At 39.5% G+C, this 19,277-nt stretch overlaps 1 protein-coding gene across 3 annotated transcripts in view; it reads left to right on the forward strand.

Moving 5' to 3' along the window:
- The window catches only part of nup205 (nucleoporin 205), a 64,787-nt gene extending 47,190 nt beyond the window's left edge, over positions 1-17,597 (forward strand). The window contains exons 29-43 of one of the 3 annotated variants that reach the window (XM_041255474.1): positions 794-1,001; positions 1,676-1,774; positions 2,596-2,744; positions 3,820-4,011; positions 4,312-4,433; positions 6,124-6,262; positions 6,759-6,885; positions 8,988-9,064; positions 9,673-9,804; positions 10,801-10,927; positions 11,601-11,767; positions 12,691-12,820; positions 13,654-13,782; positions 14,174-14,250; positions 16,447-17,597. In XM_041255474.1, coding sequence (XP_041111408.1) covers positions 794-1,001; positions 1,676-1,774; positions 2,596-2,744; positions 3,820-4,011; positions 4,312-4,433; positions 6,124-6,262; positions 6,759-6,885; positions 8,988-9,064; positions 9,673-9,804; positions 10,801-10,927; positions 11,601-11,767; positions 12,691-12,820; positions 13,654-13,782; positions 14,174-14,250; positions 16,447-16,599 — 2,028 coding nt within the window. In that variant the 3' untranslated portion in view covers positions 16,600-17,597. Of the gene's footprint in view, positions 1-793; positions 1,002-1,675; positions 1,775-2,595; positions 2,745-3,819; positions 4,012-4,311; positions 4,434-6,120; positions 6,263-6,758; positions 6,886-8,987; positions 9,065-9,672; positions 9,805-10,800; positions 10,928-11,600; positions 11,768-12,690; positions 12,821-13,653; positions 13,783-14,173; positions 14,251-16,446 lie in introns of all 3 variants that reach the window. The other 2 variants (XM_041255475.1, XM_041255473.1) reach the window with 2 other exon arrangements.
- Positions 17,598-19,277: the final 1,680 nt, after the last annotated feature.

The following is a 19,277-nucleotide window of genomic DNA, read 5'->3' on the forward strand; positions in this document are numbered from 1 at the left end:
TTTCCGGCTTAATTCGTCTCCTATCGGTCTCACTTGGCCACTGAAAGGTTTTCTCATCTTTTCCTGGAGAAAAAACGACTAGAGACCTGTGCTTTGTCTTTTTGATGATGTCGAACAGGGTCTGACAACAGACTAGAAAGAGAAAATTATAATAAAGTACCGTAAAGGGTTAAGTATATGGCAAGTTTACTTTTAAAGAAGTTCTTCATACAATATGAGGTAGATTACTTATAGTTACTTCATTAAGTTTCACTAAAAGTTATTTCACACACAAAGTGTGCAGTGTGCACTAAATAACTAACCGTTCAATTCTATGTGAATGTGTTACAATTAGTTCATTTAGTGACATGAAAGGAAAATGCAACTGGAATTATATTCAATGGTTCCTTGAAGCCCATCCGCTCTGTCCTCTCTGCTGAATATTTTAGCTACGCAGGTAGCAGGGCACAGTTTCCACGGTCTGTTACTGCTCCCCTTGCTCCTTCGCTGACACCACTGTGTTACTGCTCCCCTTGCGCCTCTGCTCACACCAGTCTGATACTGCTGCCCTTGCTCCTTCGCTCACACCAGTGTGTTATTGCTCCTCGGCTCACATGAGTCTGTTACTGCTCCCCTTGCTCCTCGGCTCACACAACTGTGTTACTGCTCCCCTTGCTCCTCGGCTCAAACCAGTGTGTTACTCTTCCCCTTACTCCTTGGCTAAAACCAGTGTGTTACTGCTCCCCTTGCTCCTCTGCTCACACCATTGTGTTACTGCTCCTCGGCTCACACCAGTCTGTTACTGCTCCCCCAGGTCCTGTCTGAAGATGCAGCTGCAGACCTGATGCCAGTGGTAGCAGGCGCAGTATTCACCCTCACTGCCCACCTCAGTCAGTCTGTGCGTACAGAGCAACAGCAAGGGGTGCGTACAGAGGGGATCACCACTTCAGGATTTGCCTCCATCACCAACTCTGCGCTGCACCTTATCCTGAGGAAACTGTTGGACTTCATCCTTTGTACTGGTAGGAAATCGCTTGGATAACAGTTAGTGTGTCCTGGCCTGCAGACATCGGAGGGTATAGGTCACAATGTCTGTTACCTGGATGATGAGATTGAGACCTTTGGTTCAGTAGTCCTCTTACCCTTAAAGTAATTGCACCTAATAAAATAATCCATACTTTTCTTTGTATTTCTGTTATCTACTTTCAAATGTGCAGTTTTTAAAGCAACACGTTGTGGCAGGGACAGGGTTAAAGTCTCTGCCAGCAATCACAGGTGTGGCCACTCTCCAGTTAGTGCGAATTGGTGCTAATTGGGGAGTGGCCAGCTACATAAAAACAGTGTTTGGTGTTCTGTGATCAGTGCTGCTAGGATAGATGTATGTATGCTCAGTGAAGCCTGACATTGTGTCTGTTAAACCTTTATTTTGGCCCTTGTACTCTTTTGATGGTGGCTTGTTTTGTTAGCGCTTAAACTGCAGCTTCCTTGCCTCTGAGTATCTGAAGCACTTTCCTCTTCCGACACCCTATTTAGCAACTTCTTTTAGTTGGTGGAGGGCCTCAAGTGGCCCTTGGATAGCTCATTTGTGTCTCTCTCTCTCTCATGATTCTGATTTTTGGGCCCTGTGTGTATATACAGTGATATGTGTTTCCAGTATTTCCGCATGCTGTTCTGAAGGTATTTCCTGTATTTGCAGGTGGAGGTTTCCAGCGGTTGCGTGCTCACCTCTATGGAGCTCTGCTCTATTACTTGCAGGTTGCACAGAAGCCAGATGAACCAGAGACTCTGGAGACGGGTAAGACACACAGCAGAGCTCCAGCAGCCTAAGAGCTGCTTTCATGCCTTGCCTTTGGCAAACTGGTTTCAGTGCTTTCAAAATAGATGATCTTTTGGAGTGATCACTTTAATGTGTTTTATATTTAAGGGATAATAGCAATGATTTGGCTTGTTAGGAGGTAATAAAGGATCTCCCCAATATAATAAATCACAAGACTGGAGGTTAAAGGCATTATTTGAACAACAAATTGATTTGTTTTATAGGAACACGCCACAGCAATGTCATTACACTATGTAACACAATTTTTGTTCCTGGGTAGTAAGTGTTATTTCCTAATTGCTTATGCCTCAAAAGTATAGAAAATGGCTATTATTCCCCACAAACTTTGCTTTTGTGACCAGGACAGTGATATTTCAAAATATCACTATTTCCAATGGGAAAACGGGCAAATGTGTGTCTTTTCGTTCACATAAAGTCAGACAAAAACAACATATGAATCCAAATTAACATGGATTTATACTAAAGTAATACAAAAATGACTACAAAAGATTTAGAAGTGAGTAGTTTTTCGAGATTTACGATTATACTGTATCTACAATCTTTTTTTTCTTTAACCTTTGTCTGAAATAGTCATTGTAGCCTATTGAATATACTGTTGGAGAGCAGGGCTCGAGTGTCTGTGTAAGGCTTTTAAGCAGTAGTTTTAAAAAAGGTTTTATTAATTAATGTTTATTTGTCATTTTGTTGAGTAATAACAGAATAACTCACTTCCATATAAAACAGTTATGAGCAGAGTCCAATAGTTTACATAACCTTGGTTATATCCCCCTCTCTCCCAGCTGACAAGTCAATGTGGGAGCGCCTCACAGCCCCAGAAGATGCCTTTACCAAACTGCAGCGGGAGAACCTGGCCATCATTGAGAGCTACGGCACTGCACTCATGGAAGTGGTGTGCCGGGATGCCTGCGATGGCCATGAGATTGGACGGGTATTAAACTGTTCTTCTACTTTCAATTAGGGAGGCGTCTGTTGATAAGAGAGGAAAGCTGATAGCTTCTGTATGTATTTGAAGAAGAGATATGGAGGACTGTGGCAAAGTGGTTAGTGTGCAGGTTATCAAAGAACAGACAGACAATTGTAATCCAGGTCCAAAAGATTTGTTTTATTTTATTCCTTATGTCCAGTGCATGATGGCGAAACAAAGAGTAAATACTAATACTGGTAAGTAATACAGCGGACTGTATTACTTACATTAATAATCCCTGGGCTGGTCCCGAAATAATAGTCCCGTTATTATATCCCCACATTAAACACAAAACGCATGCACAAGTCTGTTTAGTACATGAATTAGTGATTGTGGTACAATATAGTTTACAGTGATACAAGTGAAGTGCTGGTCCAGCTTTGTGCTGGCCCAAGGCGACAGCTCCGAATACGTGTTAGCCATCTGGTAGTTTACAAACACAGACAATTACTAACAGACACAAACAAACAAAACACTCACGAATATTCTTAAAACACAGGTTCATTTCAGTAGTGGTTACTGCGTCTCTCACGGTCCTTCTGGTTCAAGTTCACAAACCAAGCGAAGGAACTGATTATGGGTCTCCACTCCTATATGCTGTCACTCATGACCCCTTGGTAAACAAATGCAGCTGCCTTTGTAATCTGTGGCTGCTACATTGTTTCCCTCCCAGGTTGATACGTTCTTGCAATGAAGTCTTGCCTTTTTCCATACTGACCTACTTCCCGACCTGGGGAAGGAACTGTCAGGCCAGCCCGTCAAAAAAACTCTGTCCTCGCTTAGTACCCTCACAGGTCAGGAGGGAGATTTACAACCAAGGTTCATTGTATTTCTGTCCCAAGGATACACCACTAATCCAGAAAAAAATAACTTTGCAAGGTATCGAATACAAAAGTTATTCAGTGCTAGATCTCTCAACACTAGTTTTATAAGATCACATATTCAGGGATAACCAGCTATCTAGAAAGCTGTGGGATACACTTGCCCTTCTTATTGTTGGAATATAGTGTAGATGTAATAAAATGCCTTTCTTTCCTAGATGCTGGCCCTTGCTGTGCTAGACCGTATCGTCTCCATCGATAAACAGTGTCACTGGCTGCTGTACATGTCTAACAGTGGCTACCTCAGGGTCCTGGTGGAAAGCTTAAGGCAAGAGGACCTGGCCCTGCAGAGTCTGCTCAGTCCCCAGCCTCCACTACTTAAAGCCCTTTACATCTATGAGTCAAAAATGGTGAGAGAAAGAGCAGTTCGCTCTTCTGTGCTGGTTATGAGTACTGTGTATCTATCTGTGTGGGCCCTCCTGAGAGAGAGATAATAACCAATGCTTTGTTATTGTAGTCTGAGTACAGATATGAAGGCCATTCTGTAGTGTTTTGATGAGTCCGTGTATAATAGATATGCTTTTTATAGCATTAATGTATACTGACTGAATTGTTGAAATGGTTTACACATTGAGTTTATTAAACTTTCATGAAGGTTGACAGAAGAACAGCCAGCCTGTTTCCTTGCTCTGACTCCTCTCTACCCTCAGGCACTTCTGACGCGGGTTGCTAAAAACCCCCAGGGGGCAGCAGAGTTACTGCGCTGTGGGCTGATTGTGCAGCTGGTGGAGTGTGAAGTGTATGACATGCGTCCAGAGACTGACTCTCACGGGTAAGAGACGGATTCTTACACTGGTATTATTGACTGAAAGAGCTTGTGCTGTATTTCGCACACGTATTCCTAGGTCATATGAGACACTTGCAACTTTTTTTTTTTTTTTAAATCAATTTATCCAGTTAACTCGGTATGAACATACGTACTGTATTGTATTGGTTGTGCCAAATTCACAAAGAAGCTGGTATCCACAAGAGGTCAGAGTAGGACTTATTGTTTGTATATTGCACATGACCCTATACTATATTTTTTGTAATAAGTTAGGAGATAATTAAACACTATAGTGGCTACAAACTATATGATTCAAGCCATCTAATATAAGCTGTATGGTATAGACCTGTCAGATGGTTGTATCACATCAGTGTCGCGCCTACTCTGTGTGTGTGTGTGTGTATATATATATAATATATATATATATATATATATATATATATATATTATATATATATAATGAATTACATGTATATGTGTGTATGTCCAATATATATATGTCAAACCTGTATTAAGAGACCACTCAAGGGACAGTCAAATAGTGGCCTGTTAACACAGGTGGTCTCTTAAGAGGGCCCATACATATTTTGCTTTCCTGTAATTATGTATGTATGTTTTAAAATGCATAATTACAAATGAACAAAAGGAAGTACTGTAATTGAATTACGTTTATTTAGATAAAGTACTTACAAAGCAAATTATTGTGTGAAAGCAATGAATATACCAGTTTCTCCTTTCCATTTCAAAATGTTCTGTAGCTGGCTTTTTTCAATGCCAAAATTTTCAGCTATTTTTCTGGTACTTTCTGTCTTTCCAAGTAACTTTAATTCTGTCATCTACGGTAAGGACCTTTCGTTTCTCCATGTTTTCTCTCTTCCTTTACAAGAAAGTGCTGTTGTTTTAACAGTGTGTTTATTGATTATATATAAAAGCAGACTAAGATGTTTGAGTCTATTGTTGGGTAAGAGAATTGTGGTCACTGGTCACGTTGGACAGATGATCTCTTAATACAATGAAAGCACAGATATCATTGTGGGGAATTTGAAGTAGTCACAGACCAGATGGTCTCTAAATAAAGGTGGTCAAATGAGCATGTTTGACTGTGTACATATTGTCATGTTTCACCATTTGAGAAAAAGCATGCAGCAGTGATGTTGACAGGTGAATGGCGTCACTAGCCCCCAGTACATGTATATTGTGCAGTGTGGACCAGACCTGCGGTCAATTATAATTGCAATTGCAGCCACAATTATATTTTGTTCAATTTCAATTACGCTGCACTATCCAGTTATACTAAAGAGTAGCATAAACAGCTACACACATGAACCTGTTTACTCTTATTTATTGTATGTATCATGCTTTATACCTTAATTTTTTTCAAACAAATGGGGGTCACTGAAAGTGGTTGAAAATACGAGACTAACTATAGCGCAATGTAAAACACAACATGGCAATGCGAATGATTAAGCTTAGAAAGGTGTGTAATTTACTGAATTGTATGGCAACTACAACTATGCAGGTGTGTCAAGGTTCAACTAATTACATTGACATTGTAATAGCAGTGAATGACACAGTTACAATTGTGATTGAACCCAGGTCTGGTGGCTATGCCTTCCTCATGCTCCAGGTCTTGAGAGAGGTACAGGTCAAATGCAAAGCAGGAGAATGCTCAGTGTGGTGTCCCTCTTCTCAGCAGGGTGTTTGGACAGAGGGACCCCTCGGGTTTTATTCCAAATCCACTCGATCGCTACAGACAGATCCTGCTCCCAGCACTACGCCTCTGCCAGGTCATCCTCACCTCCAGTACCGCACAGCACCAGCAGGCTGCAGCACAGGTAAGACATCCTTGCCTCCAGTACCGCACAGCACCAGCAGGCTGCAGCACAGGTAAGACATCCTCACCTCCAGTACCGCACAGCACCAGCAGGCTGCAGCACAGGTAAGACATCCTCGCCTCCAGTACCGCACAGCACCAGCAGGCTGCAGCACAGGTAAGACATCCTCGCCTCCAGTACCGCACAGCACCAGCAGGCTGCAGCACAGGTAAGACATCCTCACCTCCAGTACCGCATAGCACCAGCAGGCTGCAGCACAGGTAAGACAGGACACCGAAATAAATTACCACATGGCCTGTCAGACTGCTGTCTTTTTAAATAATACATATCATATTTTTCCTGAGAAATTTATTGATATGTATATTGAAGCAGCTACACAACAGATTTTTTAAACGAAAAAACAAATGCACAGATTTCAGTAAAACTGCTTGACATGTAGCTGTGTGTCTCAAGCCTCACACCAACCTCCCTAATCTCTCCTCTTCTCAAATGCTAGGTCCTGCAGTTCTTGATTGTCCACTCTGACACAATCCACTCCATTCTGCGCTGCCAGGAGGTAACGGCAGGCTCCCTGCAGGAGCTGTCTCTACTGACGGGCATCATCAGTAAAGCTGCACTGCCAGGTACAGGGGCTTGCTTTCAGAAAGAGTCAAGGGTAGCAGGATTGTTAGTTCTGTCTTTAACGGATGAAAATTAATTGGGGTGATTTATTGATTGTGAAAGGGTTAATGAAGCATTAGGCTTCTGCTGACAAATATTTTTTCTTGCTGACCTCAATATTCTGGAAGATACCAATCTATCTGTATATCACTCACATATGTTTGCTTATATTTTCATAACAACTCATTTAATTTATATTTTCATAAGCACTCATCTGACTTTCACAGGGTACTGACTATCTTGTCACTCGACAGCCAAGCATTTTCTGACTGTTTTAACCACTTTATTTTAAAAGCAGTACAGTATATTAAAAACAGAAAGAACAAAATTAAAATGTCCTTTTTGTTCTACCTGCAAGTTGCTATATACACATTGTGTGGAAGTGGCAAAACTTTAAACATCAGACTTTAAATATTGTGTTGTTGTATCTGTCTATAATAAAATGTCAGTCCACAGTCCAGCACAGATACTGCAATGTTACATTCCTACATTCCGCAGACCCCTTCCTGCATTCTGCTATTCCGTTACTTTTATATAATGTCTGCACATAATTACTAAAATACGTATCTACAAAAATACATACATCTAAATCATAGTGGCACTCCTGGCTTCCTGTATTTTATTTGTGTATTACATTGGTACACATATGTTCATATATTTGTCCCATTTCCTAAACGAAAAACCAACGACATAAACTAAATGTTTTTAGTATTAATTAATAGATTACAATTTACGTTGGACAGTATGTAATGTTATTATAGCTTGATATGGTAATAATAATGTGCATAATTGAACATCTTTTTGCAGCTTAAAGTACATTTTTTCTTTACCATTGAAATTCCAATAGTAATAAAACTCGCTGAGAAACGGTGTATTCTGTTTTGGAGCGTTCAATTTGCGTCTCTTGCAGTGGTTCTCAAACCAAATGTTTTGGTGACCTCAGTATAGCCACCAGCACAACATTTCTCCTAAAAATAAGTACATTGTGTGAAAAATAAAGAAAATATAGACATATGCATTTCTAACTTTTTTTTATTTCTTTCTGTAATTCTTTTAATTACAGATCTAATGATAACCTGTACACCTATTATTGTTCTGACAATAGGTCAATCACATAAATTGATATGTTAATACAATATCTATGCTGAAGTACATTACTAATGATTAATGTTAAATACAAAAACGTTCACTTTCCTGGATTCTTGCGTTTGAATGCTCGTTCAAGTATTCAGATATTTTTCCCAGCATTAACCCTTTGCGGTCCATTTATTTAGCGCCTGTTAGGCATGTCAGGTCCAATTTATTTTCACAGGTGCTGTTTATTTTACACACGCTGTTTTTAAAAGTAATTTTATTCAAAGTAAAACAGATTTAAAAGACACTGCATATCAACAGGACACTCAGTACTGCATCTCCAGCCCCACCCTACCCCTTGTTCGCTGTATTTAGCAGCTACCTCTTCATAGTCGTGCACACTGATAAATCATCTCCTGATCACTCGTTTTATCACCAAACTCCTCAATAATGCGATCCAAGTCATTGTCTTATTACTATAACATCTCAAGAAGCTTGGCAAATGTCCGTGATATTCTTTGAGTGCTGGATGCGGAAGCAGCTATCTTGTTTGTTTATGTCCGTGTTATGTCTGTGGTGAAGGAACTGTATTGCTCAGATCTGCCCCTCTTTTTTCGGATCCTATCGGTCTCACTCAGGCATTGAAAGGTTTTCTCGGCTTTTTCTGGAGAAAAAAATCACCAGAGAGCTTTTTCATGATGTTGTAGGGGTCCGACATCAGACCGGAAAGAGCATATTGTAATATCGGATCTTGTCCGACATAGGACCGCAAAGTTAATGAAATATTATTCCATTCCGCTATTTTCCCGTCACACTAGTAAAACCTCCTCGTGTTGATAAACCAATGAGCAGTGACACAAAGCAAAACGGGTTGAGATTTGTGACGTCTGCCAAAATGAAATCCTGATCAGAGTGAAAGCTCAGCCAATCAACATGCACTGACTCTGAATCAGAATGCAACTTGTGTTAACTTGTGTGTTTTGTGTTCCAGGTGTTGTTGTGGACCTGGGCCAGGATGTTAACAGTGGATCCCTAATGGAGTATAATGGGCACATTAGCCGTTTCCAGGTAACTTTCCATACATCACAACGAGTACCTTAACATGCACTTGAAGAGTTTTGTACAAATACGGTTAAACCTGCAAGTATACATTGTAATAGACAGTATATTGACACTTGTATTAATGACCACTGTTGCAATGCCTATTTTTAGCCTTTTTATGCTGCTTCCATTTTAAAATATTACCAGAGCTAACAAAATAATTTCAGCGTATCTTAACAAGTATTACCATCATTTCTTAGATCTTGCATTTCACATGAATGATAAACGTAATGCCAAAGGTGATTTCAATTTTTAATAGTATTTTTTCTAAGCTATTGAAGAAAAACGATTGATTGCTCCATGCAGACACTTCACTGTATACTACTCGAAATAAAGGAAAGCAGTCGCAAGAATGAAGGTTTTCACCAACTCTGTGTTCACTAATAGAAGTGTAAAATGTGAGATCTATGAAGTGATAGTAATATATATTAGCTAAGATTGACTGCAGTTGTTTTGTTAGCTCTGTGTTGGGTTTGAGTACCACCTGCTGTGTGTCTCTAACCTCCTTGCTGTTCTGGTTCAGCACCACTGCTGTGCCACACACTCTAGACCACTTTCTTGTTCTGTGTTTTCAGCGCCAGTGCCTGTCCTTACTCAGCCGCTTTGCAGGATCAGAGAGAATGAGGCAAATGAAGCTGGCTGAGCAAACAGCAACCCAGGGAGACTCTGCAGACCAGAGAGAGGTGATGGAAGTCTCTATCCAGCAGGTAATCGCTCATCCAGTCTGCTTGTTTTGTGATTGTGTGAAAATTATAGTAGTTTGATTTTTACAATGTGCAGTGTGGTGCAACTGTCCCTAAAATTGAACACCTATCAAATTTAGGTGTGAACGATTTACCTTGAACAAATTGTCATTCTATGATTTCTAACTCTTATTCAGTATACTTCCTGCTCTGCTTCCAGCTAAAGGAAATACTGTTTGAAAATCAGTCAGTAGGCTTTATATTAACAAACACATTTATGTAATATTACTCCTAAAAAAATAAAAGCCACATTTAGAAATTTCGGAACTATGAACATCTTTCATTCACAATGTGTTCATTGCAGGCTCTACTGTGGTATTTTTGTATTTGTATTTGTGAAGCATTGTCTAAAATGACTAATGGACTAATTTCAGACGTGTGCGCCAGTGAAAGTTCTTTGGCAGGGACACAATTCCCTTCAGTGTCGTCTCCACTTGTAATAGGGTGGAGAGTGCAACAAAGGTACAACGTTCGTTGAAGAGTGACACTGCATGCAGTGAAGGTCTCCTCACCACGGTCTTGTTCAAACCCACCAAGGAACTAACATTTAAATTGATAGCGGCTGCAGCATTGTGGATTCTGTTGTGGTTCTACAATTTAGTAATACAATATTAAAAAGTTAACATGTAAGAAATCGAATCTGATGCCCTTCTGGATTGCCTCAACTATATCTGTGGTTATCCCAGGTTTATACAAAATAAGTGCTTAAAGCAATCCAGGTAGGTTGCCTGGTACTGTAAATTGCTTGTCCCAGAAGGATATTCAGTCATATTTCTTAAGTTTTCACTTGCCTCTCCTCTTTTTATGCTTTTAGGTGAACAAAAAAAAAAAAAACTAGCTGTGACTCCTAGGTTGATCAGGGTAAAATCAACCCCTAAATCCAGCAGAGGGGTGACCGCTTTCAGCGTCTTTCGTCCAGACTCTCTCAGTTCTCTCACTCCGTCTTTCTCACCCCCACAGATTTGCGCCAATGTAATGGAGTACTGCCAGTCCCTGCTTCTCCAGAGCTCCCTTGAATCCCAGTTCAGCGTGTGTCTCTTTAGCCCCACAATGGCTGAGCCAGCGAGCCAGGATGGACCCAGAGCAGGTGAGGCTCTCAGTTCTCCTTCATTACCTTTACCCTTCCTTTGTCAGAACAGTATCTATAATGAAAATGCGTAAAAAAAGTCTGCAATGATTAAGTGTAATGCAGTTCAAGCTAAAAAAAAAACAATTGCATGTATGTTCTGAAGTAATATTTTATATTATCAGATGCCATGTGTTGTTCTTTCAAAGCAGTTACATTGTACCTACTGGAATTCGTTTTATAGGATGTTTTCTCTTTTCAAAGGAGTAAAGCATAAGTGGAACAAATCCACTGTTGATAATTTGAACTCCCATTCACCACTGTGAGCTGTTTATTCCACTTGATACATTCACAAGTCAACTGATATTCCATTGCCAAATGTCATTGACATTCCACTTCTTTGCAATTAAACCATGTTAATGAATCAGTAATGTGCCCTAGTTCTAATACTGATTTGATGTCCTTTCTAGCATTGTGTAAGAACATGTACCGTAGTTACTGCATTAGCTATCTCTTACCAATGATTGTGTCGCAAACTGAAGTGTCTAATTTATATAACGAAATGGCGCAGTTTGTTATAACACAGCGGAAACTTAGTCTGGGTTCACAACACATATTTCTAGTCTATTTATGCTACACCAGCATGTGTCTCATGTTTTGCTCTCTCTCCCTCTCTCTCTCTCTCTCTATACAGATGTCCAGATGACAGGTGTCCCACACTCCCGCGTTTCTGGTATGGGGCTCGTCGTTTACCTCCTCAAACAGACGGCAACCGACTTCTTCCGCTTCTATGAGAGCCACCGGCAGAGTGTCAGCAAGATGCAGGGGGTGGAGCACCTTCCCCCAGACGAGGTCAAGGAGGTACGGGCCATCACAACATCAGGGTTCGACATTAACCATGGCCCGGCAGCCCGGGGCCGGTAAAGTTTGGCCGGTAGTTATGAAGCACCACAGGCCCGACTGGGCTGGTTACATTGAACTAGTATTTTATATATTGCACATGGCTTCCATTTCATGAATCCAGGAAAATGAACCAGTGTGCCAAAAAGTTTAAAATTAATTTACAAACCATTTTTAAAATCTAACTACAAACTAATACGTCATATTTGTCGTACAGTCAGAATCTGCGTACTGAACTGCTGTGTTGCTACTAGTTCCCGTGACATGGCAAATATTTTACGAATTGGGTTTTCTACTAAGCCAAAAGGAAAATGCTGAAATCAATAAATCATAAGAAAGCAGTTATGAAAAAAAAAATTAAGACGAACATTTAGAGTGGAGGTTTCATTATGACAGTGGAGGGAAAAAAAAAATGTAACGTTCTGCCTTGTTTGGTGTCAGTTTCCCAGACTTGCAGATAAAATAGCAGCTTTACTTGTTGTGAATTCAAAATTTCGTATCATATCCAGTCTCACAGTAAGATATCCCGATGGATACCCAGATGCACGATAAAGCTTTTGTGTGAAAGCATCTGTTGCACAGGTATCTATCTGTACAAATGGTAAATAAATAGCTTGCAAAATCTATAGAACTGCCCACACACAGTTGGCATTTTTACTATTTAAAATGTGTGCTCTTAAGAGTGATATACAAAAATGAAATAACTACACAGGGACTCTTAATGCAAGATTAAACTTTTCCTGATGCGTGAAATGTGCCATTTGAAGGTGGCTTTTAAAGCAAGTCTGTTTGGACTTGCTTGTATTCTACTTTAAGGTGTAATATCTGGAATGTGTGTTTCTGTTTTGATGTGTTTGATCTCTTGTTCCTGGTTTCTTTCTCAGTTGTGTCAGTCTCTGGTCAGCCTCTCCTCGGGGGTGGATAAGATCTCCTCCTCTCAGCGCTACATCCTGGCCAAGCGACGTCTGGTGAAGATTATCAACAACCGGGCAAAACTGCTGTCGCTCTGCTCCTGTATCCTTAAGATATTACTGCTACCTTTCAATCCCCAGGTCAATGAGGGGCACAGACCCACCTCTCACCTGCCTCAACAGGGAACTTTCAGTTTAGCTTGGAATTGCTGGTGAAATGTGCACATGTTGCAGCTTTTCATTATCTTATCCAACAAGCATGAGTGGCACATAATTTTGGTAATATTAACAAAGACAATGGAGTATATTTCCTAAGTTCCCTTTCTTTATGATACTTGCATTCATTCAGAATGGTTCTTATTACAATTACTCAAACATTGTATATTTTTATTTGTCAAGGTGTTAGGCCACTATTATTGAAGAGCAGTTTCTGAATTCAGTCAGTCTTTATATAAGCGCCATGTGCAAAGCTCAGTATTGCCAGAAAAAAAAGGGGTCTACTTCAATGTGGTAGATCACTAGATGGAGCTGGCTCTTATACATTTCGGATTAACTAACCTATGGCAGAAATGGCCTTGTTGAGAGCTACAGGAACGTAACTAGAATGAAAACATCTTAACATTTTATCAACCCTTGTTTTAAGACGGCCCGTTATACCGTGGAATAGGTTATAAGACGGCTCCCATTTGCCCCATAATGTCATTCCACTAGTATTCTTGTTTTAAGGTGGAACGCAAATAGCCCGTCTCTTAACGGTGGCTCCCAATTACAAAGTTATAAAGGTAGTATAGTATTTGGACTAGAGTAACTGATACATTAACGTTACCCTCCCAAAGATTAACAGAGTCGTTAGGAGAATGGGAAATATTCACACAGGTACCCTCATTGTGTGTGTATTTTTTGTGTTAAAACTCCTTGACTTTCGATTCCTTTCAGACATCATTGAGACCTGCCTGTTTGTGCTCTGGCGCCACCTGGAGTATTACATGCTTCACTGCACCCCTGCTGACACACAGGACTCCCTCCTGAGTGGCCGATCCTCCTTCAGAAGCAGGCGTCCAGAGGGTGAGTGCTGAGCGCCTGCTTTCATTTCCTAGTTATTGGGAGAAAACTCAGACATCCAAGAATGTGGAAAGAGGTCATGAGGCTAACATGCAATTCATAATTTTACCAATTATGAAAGTATTTTAATTCAAGATCACACTTACAGACTAACATGTCAACTGATTGAAACCGAAATCGGGGCTCCTGAAAAAAGGACCTGTAGATCAGATTCTATACAGCTGACCTGGCCTGTTCTTATTTTACTTCTGGTTAAAGGCGTAGGCTGTTTATGGTTTCACATTTCAAAATTATGAACATCTTCTATTCTCAATGTATTTGTTGCAGGTTCTGTTCTTTTTGATGTATTTGTATAAAATATATTAATATTACATGTGTGTTAATTCACTCTCAGATTCCTTTGGGGTTTTTCCAGCCACTGATGTGAGAAGTTCCGGACTCTCTCGAGTAAGCCAACAGGACTTGGATCAGGTAAGACTGATTTTTTCAATATTAAAATCTTGCTTTTAAAAATCTTCAGTTATTTCAAAGGTGTAGAAATCTATTTTCTTGGGGGTTCTGGGAGCGATGCAGCTTTTAAATTTGTATTATTTTTATAAAATTATTAGTGCGTCCTATTTGGTTTATATTTGAATAAAAATGTAAATATTTAAATTAGCAGACAGGCACACAAAACTGATAATTAATAATCCAGACTGATCATTAAACAGCAAGTAGGTACAGACACCCGGGCAGTGTTTTCTCTGGGGCTTTTATTTTAGTAGTCACTGGTGAATAATCCTTTCAATAAACTTTAGTCAGTGGAGAGATTCAGGAGTAATTGCTGGTACAAAACTTCACAGTCCTCAAAGTGTGTTAGACATCCTGTTTTTATTCTGCCTCCACCTTAAATTACTATAATATAGCTAGCTAGATAGACAGATATATTGTATGTACACTGTTGTGTAAATAATTACTCATACATGCAAACAATATGTTTTGCTTCCTTGTTTATTTTGCAGCGTTTGCAATAATAGCATGGAAATAAAACCCATAACATTGCACTAAAACAGAAAGACTCCAGTATCATTTGTATAGCCTACCAAGTGGTTTTCATATAAAAAAAAAAAAAAAAAAAAAATCCTGTTCATTTCAGGCTTTCGTACTCTAAATAAAAGGTATAGTGCAATATATTACAGTTGTTACAAAGCAATAACTAAAATTGTATTTAAAAAAATGTGTGTTGTGTAGAGTAGCATTCCATTCCTGTGTATTATGTATTTTCAGACAAAATACAAATTTCTTTTCGATAATAAAAAAAAATAGAAATGACTTTTCCCACTGATAAAATTTAAAATTATATATAACATTTGTTTTGAGCAAAACGCATGTGCTGTCTGGCACAATATACATTTGCTTCACCTTTCCAACACCTGAAGATGATTTTCAAAAGCTCTGCAATACATTCAAACCCTAACCCTGCGCTTTTTGTCACTGCACTAATATTGGAAAGTCTTCTCAAGGCAAATTCAGAAATGTTGTCAAGATCTGGCATGTCCACAGACATGTGCATTATCAGGTTTACACGTGTCCCTTTAAGCAGCTTTCTTAGATCGGTTTTTATTACATTGCACGGCAGAAACCACGCTAACAGTCAACTGTTGATATTAGTACCAGATTAACAATGGAGACGATTTCAGTTGTGCAGGGAAAGGTAGGTGGCAGTAGTGAGATACTGGTAGTAATGAACAGGTTTTGGTTTGGGACTGCAAATAGTGATGACTATTGGAGATCTATGAAGTCAATGAAAGCAGGCCGGGGCTAATCTAGCTTTTTAATTTCACGGTAACCTCTGACATAGCTGTTAGTGAGATTTTACTTTATCATAAATTCAATATTTCTTCCCTGACTTCACTAGAATATAATTAGATCCCCAAAGTCTGAATTCGGCCTGTTCTTGCCAAGATAATATTTAGTCCACATCACTGATATAGCAACTTCCTTTTCTTTACTGACAGTATTGACGACTGCACGATCTGTACATGGCTTTATTGCTCTTACTTCAGTAGCAGCAAAGGGGTCTTTTGTATGGCCGTGTTTTGTTAAATTCTTTTAAAAAGTCTCAGCAGCCTTTCATAAATGCCTTAATTTTCTTTGCTGCAATGCAATTGCTACAGTTCATTAGAATATTTTCTGCATCATAGACAGCCCATGGAAATAGAGAGTTTGAAACTGCTGTTTGTTCTTGTTTTGTCTGACACATTTGAATTTAGTTTTTTTTTTTTTGCCTCAGGTTGTATTGTTCCCTGTAATTTCCAAGCATCTTTTTCAGGTTCTTGAACGTTATCGCTGGCACACTTTAAAAAATGAGTAATTCTCTGACATTTTTTAGAAAGTGTGAACTGTCTGCTTCATAATTTTTGACTGCGTGTGTATTTCGAGAGAGAAATAAAAACAGTATTTGTAACCACAGATCTGTGGAATGCTGGTAGTGACATTTTAAATTCTTATATCAAGATTTGTAAATCTGCAGTTTATCCAATGTTGGTGCTCTGAGTGAAATGTTGTTGTTATTTTAATTAAAGATCAGAATCGGTATATCTTGAACATACAGATTAAATAACAGATTAATTCAAACCTTAATCATAAATATAACTTAAATATGCAATATGGTCTGTTCTCTTACAGTTGCAGAACGACATGGCTTGCAGTTTTGGGGAATCGCTTCAGAAGAAACTTTTAGATGTGGAAGGGCTCTATTGCCAGGTCCGCTCGCGATACACATTCATTCAGGCACTGGTGAGACGCATCCGGGGCCTTCTCAGAAACCCCAAGAGCTAACATGCTGACCTGCCCAGCCCATTGCCAGAATAAATAACTGAGCACAGAAGCAGCTCTGATGCCTTTATTTGTATTGAAAATTAGGTTTGTCTTTACAGCAAAATAATCCATCATTATGACTTTCCTTTTTGTATCTCTTTTTTGAACAGATATTAAAATATTGTATAATAAGCCTCTTCCAACTCCCAGAGTGAAGATAAATGTTACTTGAGATGACTTGTATGTGGTTTTGATGTGCGAAATATGTATTAAATACTGGTAATAAAAACAGGAGGAATTCATAAAAATCTGTAAATGTTTTTTGAATTTTCTATTCACTGAAATCAACACAAGTTGATTTGTTTGTAGCATTGATTGTAACACGTACCTTAAATACCTTGTTTAGCTTATTTAACTTTTATATTGTTATAAGTAAAACTTTTGGGTCACACTTACCTGACCAATTGTGGGCAATGTTGATGAGGAAATAATTATACTGACTTTGAATTAAAATACCTCAATTACAGCCTGGTGGACAGGATGGCTGGTGGGTGATGTCAGTCCAGGAAATACAGGCAACAAGTACTGCTGTTCAAGACGCAAATGAATTTGAGGATTTGGGGGGGGGGGGTAATTTTAGATATTTTATTTAACTAATATTGTGTAATCAAAGAAACAAATTTCAATTGGAAGTTCCAAAAGAGGTAATGAAAGTGTCCAATATCAGGCATCTGTCTAGTGAGGGAGTCTGAGGAGGCCAGGGTACCTGCTGCAGTTCAGACCTCACAGTGGGCACAAGCAAGGCCTCAGAGAGGTCCAAAATGGGAGCCAGCTTCTGGACAACATGAACCCCCTAGTCGTGGCTCGTTTGCACCTGTCACTGATTGAAGACCCTTCTGTTCCACCACCATGATGCTGATTTTGATTTCTATTGTTTAAATATTTTTGTAAGTGTCTTATATGAGTGTCTTGACAGTGTTTACAACATTGCCCAAAAATGTACACTTCACTCCAAAAAAAAAAAAAAAAAAAAAGCATGTTGTATTGCCATTCAACTAAAAATGGATATGTTTTCACTTGTCTAAATATTTTTATTATGTTTTCAGTTTTGTTTTCTTTATTTTTTTACATTTTAAAATTTATATTACATTTTTAGTTTTTTCCGGTGGGTTTTGTTCCCCCCAAAAAAGTCCCAGACTGCAGACATACCCCATTTGAAAATGCTTTGATCACATACCCCTTTTCCACTTTAGGGTCTTGGAAATGACCAAACAACAGCAAATAGCACCCTTAAAGTGTGGGTGATGTAACCTACGCCAGCAATAAATGACAAACTTAACAAAAGTATGGTGGCACAGTTAGCTAGCTGGTTTACATGCAAGAACGAAAAGGGCCCAAAGCCAAATTAAAATAACCAGTACCTTTTCAGCAATTGTAGTCCATGTGTAATATGTATATGTCTGTATCCCTGTTAGTGTTTTAAATTTATGTGTTTGAATTATTTTTTACATTATTGTGTTTGGTTACTTGGGACTAGGGGAGGATTTAAGGTGGTTCCAACCCTCTGCTAGAGTCCGTCATGGTGGAGGAAGGAGTCCTCAATACAGTAAGTGTTGGATGTGGTGCTTGATTAGGCTATATTTCATTAGGTTCTTGGACACAACCTGTCAATGTTATGTATATTTTAATGGTAATTGTAACGGTAGAATCACAGGAGATGTTAACGACAGGAGAGCGAACCTGAGACAGAAAGCTGCATTTTAAGTATGTATGCGCACGTTTATTAACAAAACAAACACAAATAGGAACAAGCAAATCACACGAGGTATAAAAGGAATTGTAACCTGTGGATCAGTGAGCTTACCTTGTGCTGTACCACCTGTGTTACCTCCCAGGCTCGTGATTAACGTTCTAACCCTACTACAAAGACAACGGACTGGTGTGAATTCCTTTCTCTGACATCAGCAACAGCTCGGATTTGTGTTTAGCCATCTAGTACTATAATCAGAAAACACAGACAGTTACTAAACAGACACAACAAACAAACAAAAGATACTCACGAATATTTCCAATACACTTTCTCTACGTCTCTCACGGCCCTTCCAGTTTCTCACCAAAAACCAACCGAGGAAAAGATTAGCGTTTCTCTGGCCCCTTTTATGAGACCCCTTGATAAATGATTCCAGCTGCATCTATAGCCTGCAGCTGCTACCTCATTTACCTTCCGGTTCAATACGTTCCTGCAACAGAGTCTCGCTTCCATCCAGGCTGACCAACTTCCCGACCTCGGAAACTAACTGTCAGGCCAGCCCATCCAGATACTTCTCCTTTCACTATTTAGCACCCTCACAGGTCGAGAGGGAGATTTACAACCAAAACTCATTGTATTTCTGTCACATATCCCACATCTAAGAGTGGAGCCAAGGAAAACTCACCTGAATCTACCTTTCCCATTACTCCCCCAACTCAGAAAAATAATCCGCATTTTGATAGTCCTTTCCCACACAGTGTACCATATGGTACATGAAGGGCTGCAATGCCAGATAGCACAAGGTTATTCGGGCACTGCTGTCCTTCATTGTGCTTGACCACTTGAATGGGGCGTGGCCTGTGACAAGATCAAATGAGTGCCCCAGCAGGTAGTATCGTAAAGAGTGAGTAGCCCATTTAATGGCCAAACACTCCTTTTCAACTACGGA

The sequence above is a fragment of the Polyodon spathula genome, chromosome 7 (assembly GCF_017654505.1).
Source record: "Polyodon spathula isolate WHYD16114869_AA chromosome 7, ASM1765450v1, whole genome shotgun sequence".
Taxonomy (NCBI): Eukaryota; Metazoa; Chordata; class Actinopteri; order Acipenseriformes; family Polyodontidae; genus Polyodon; species Polyodon spathula.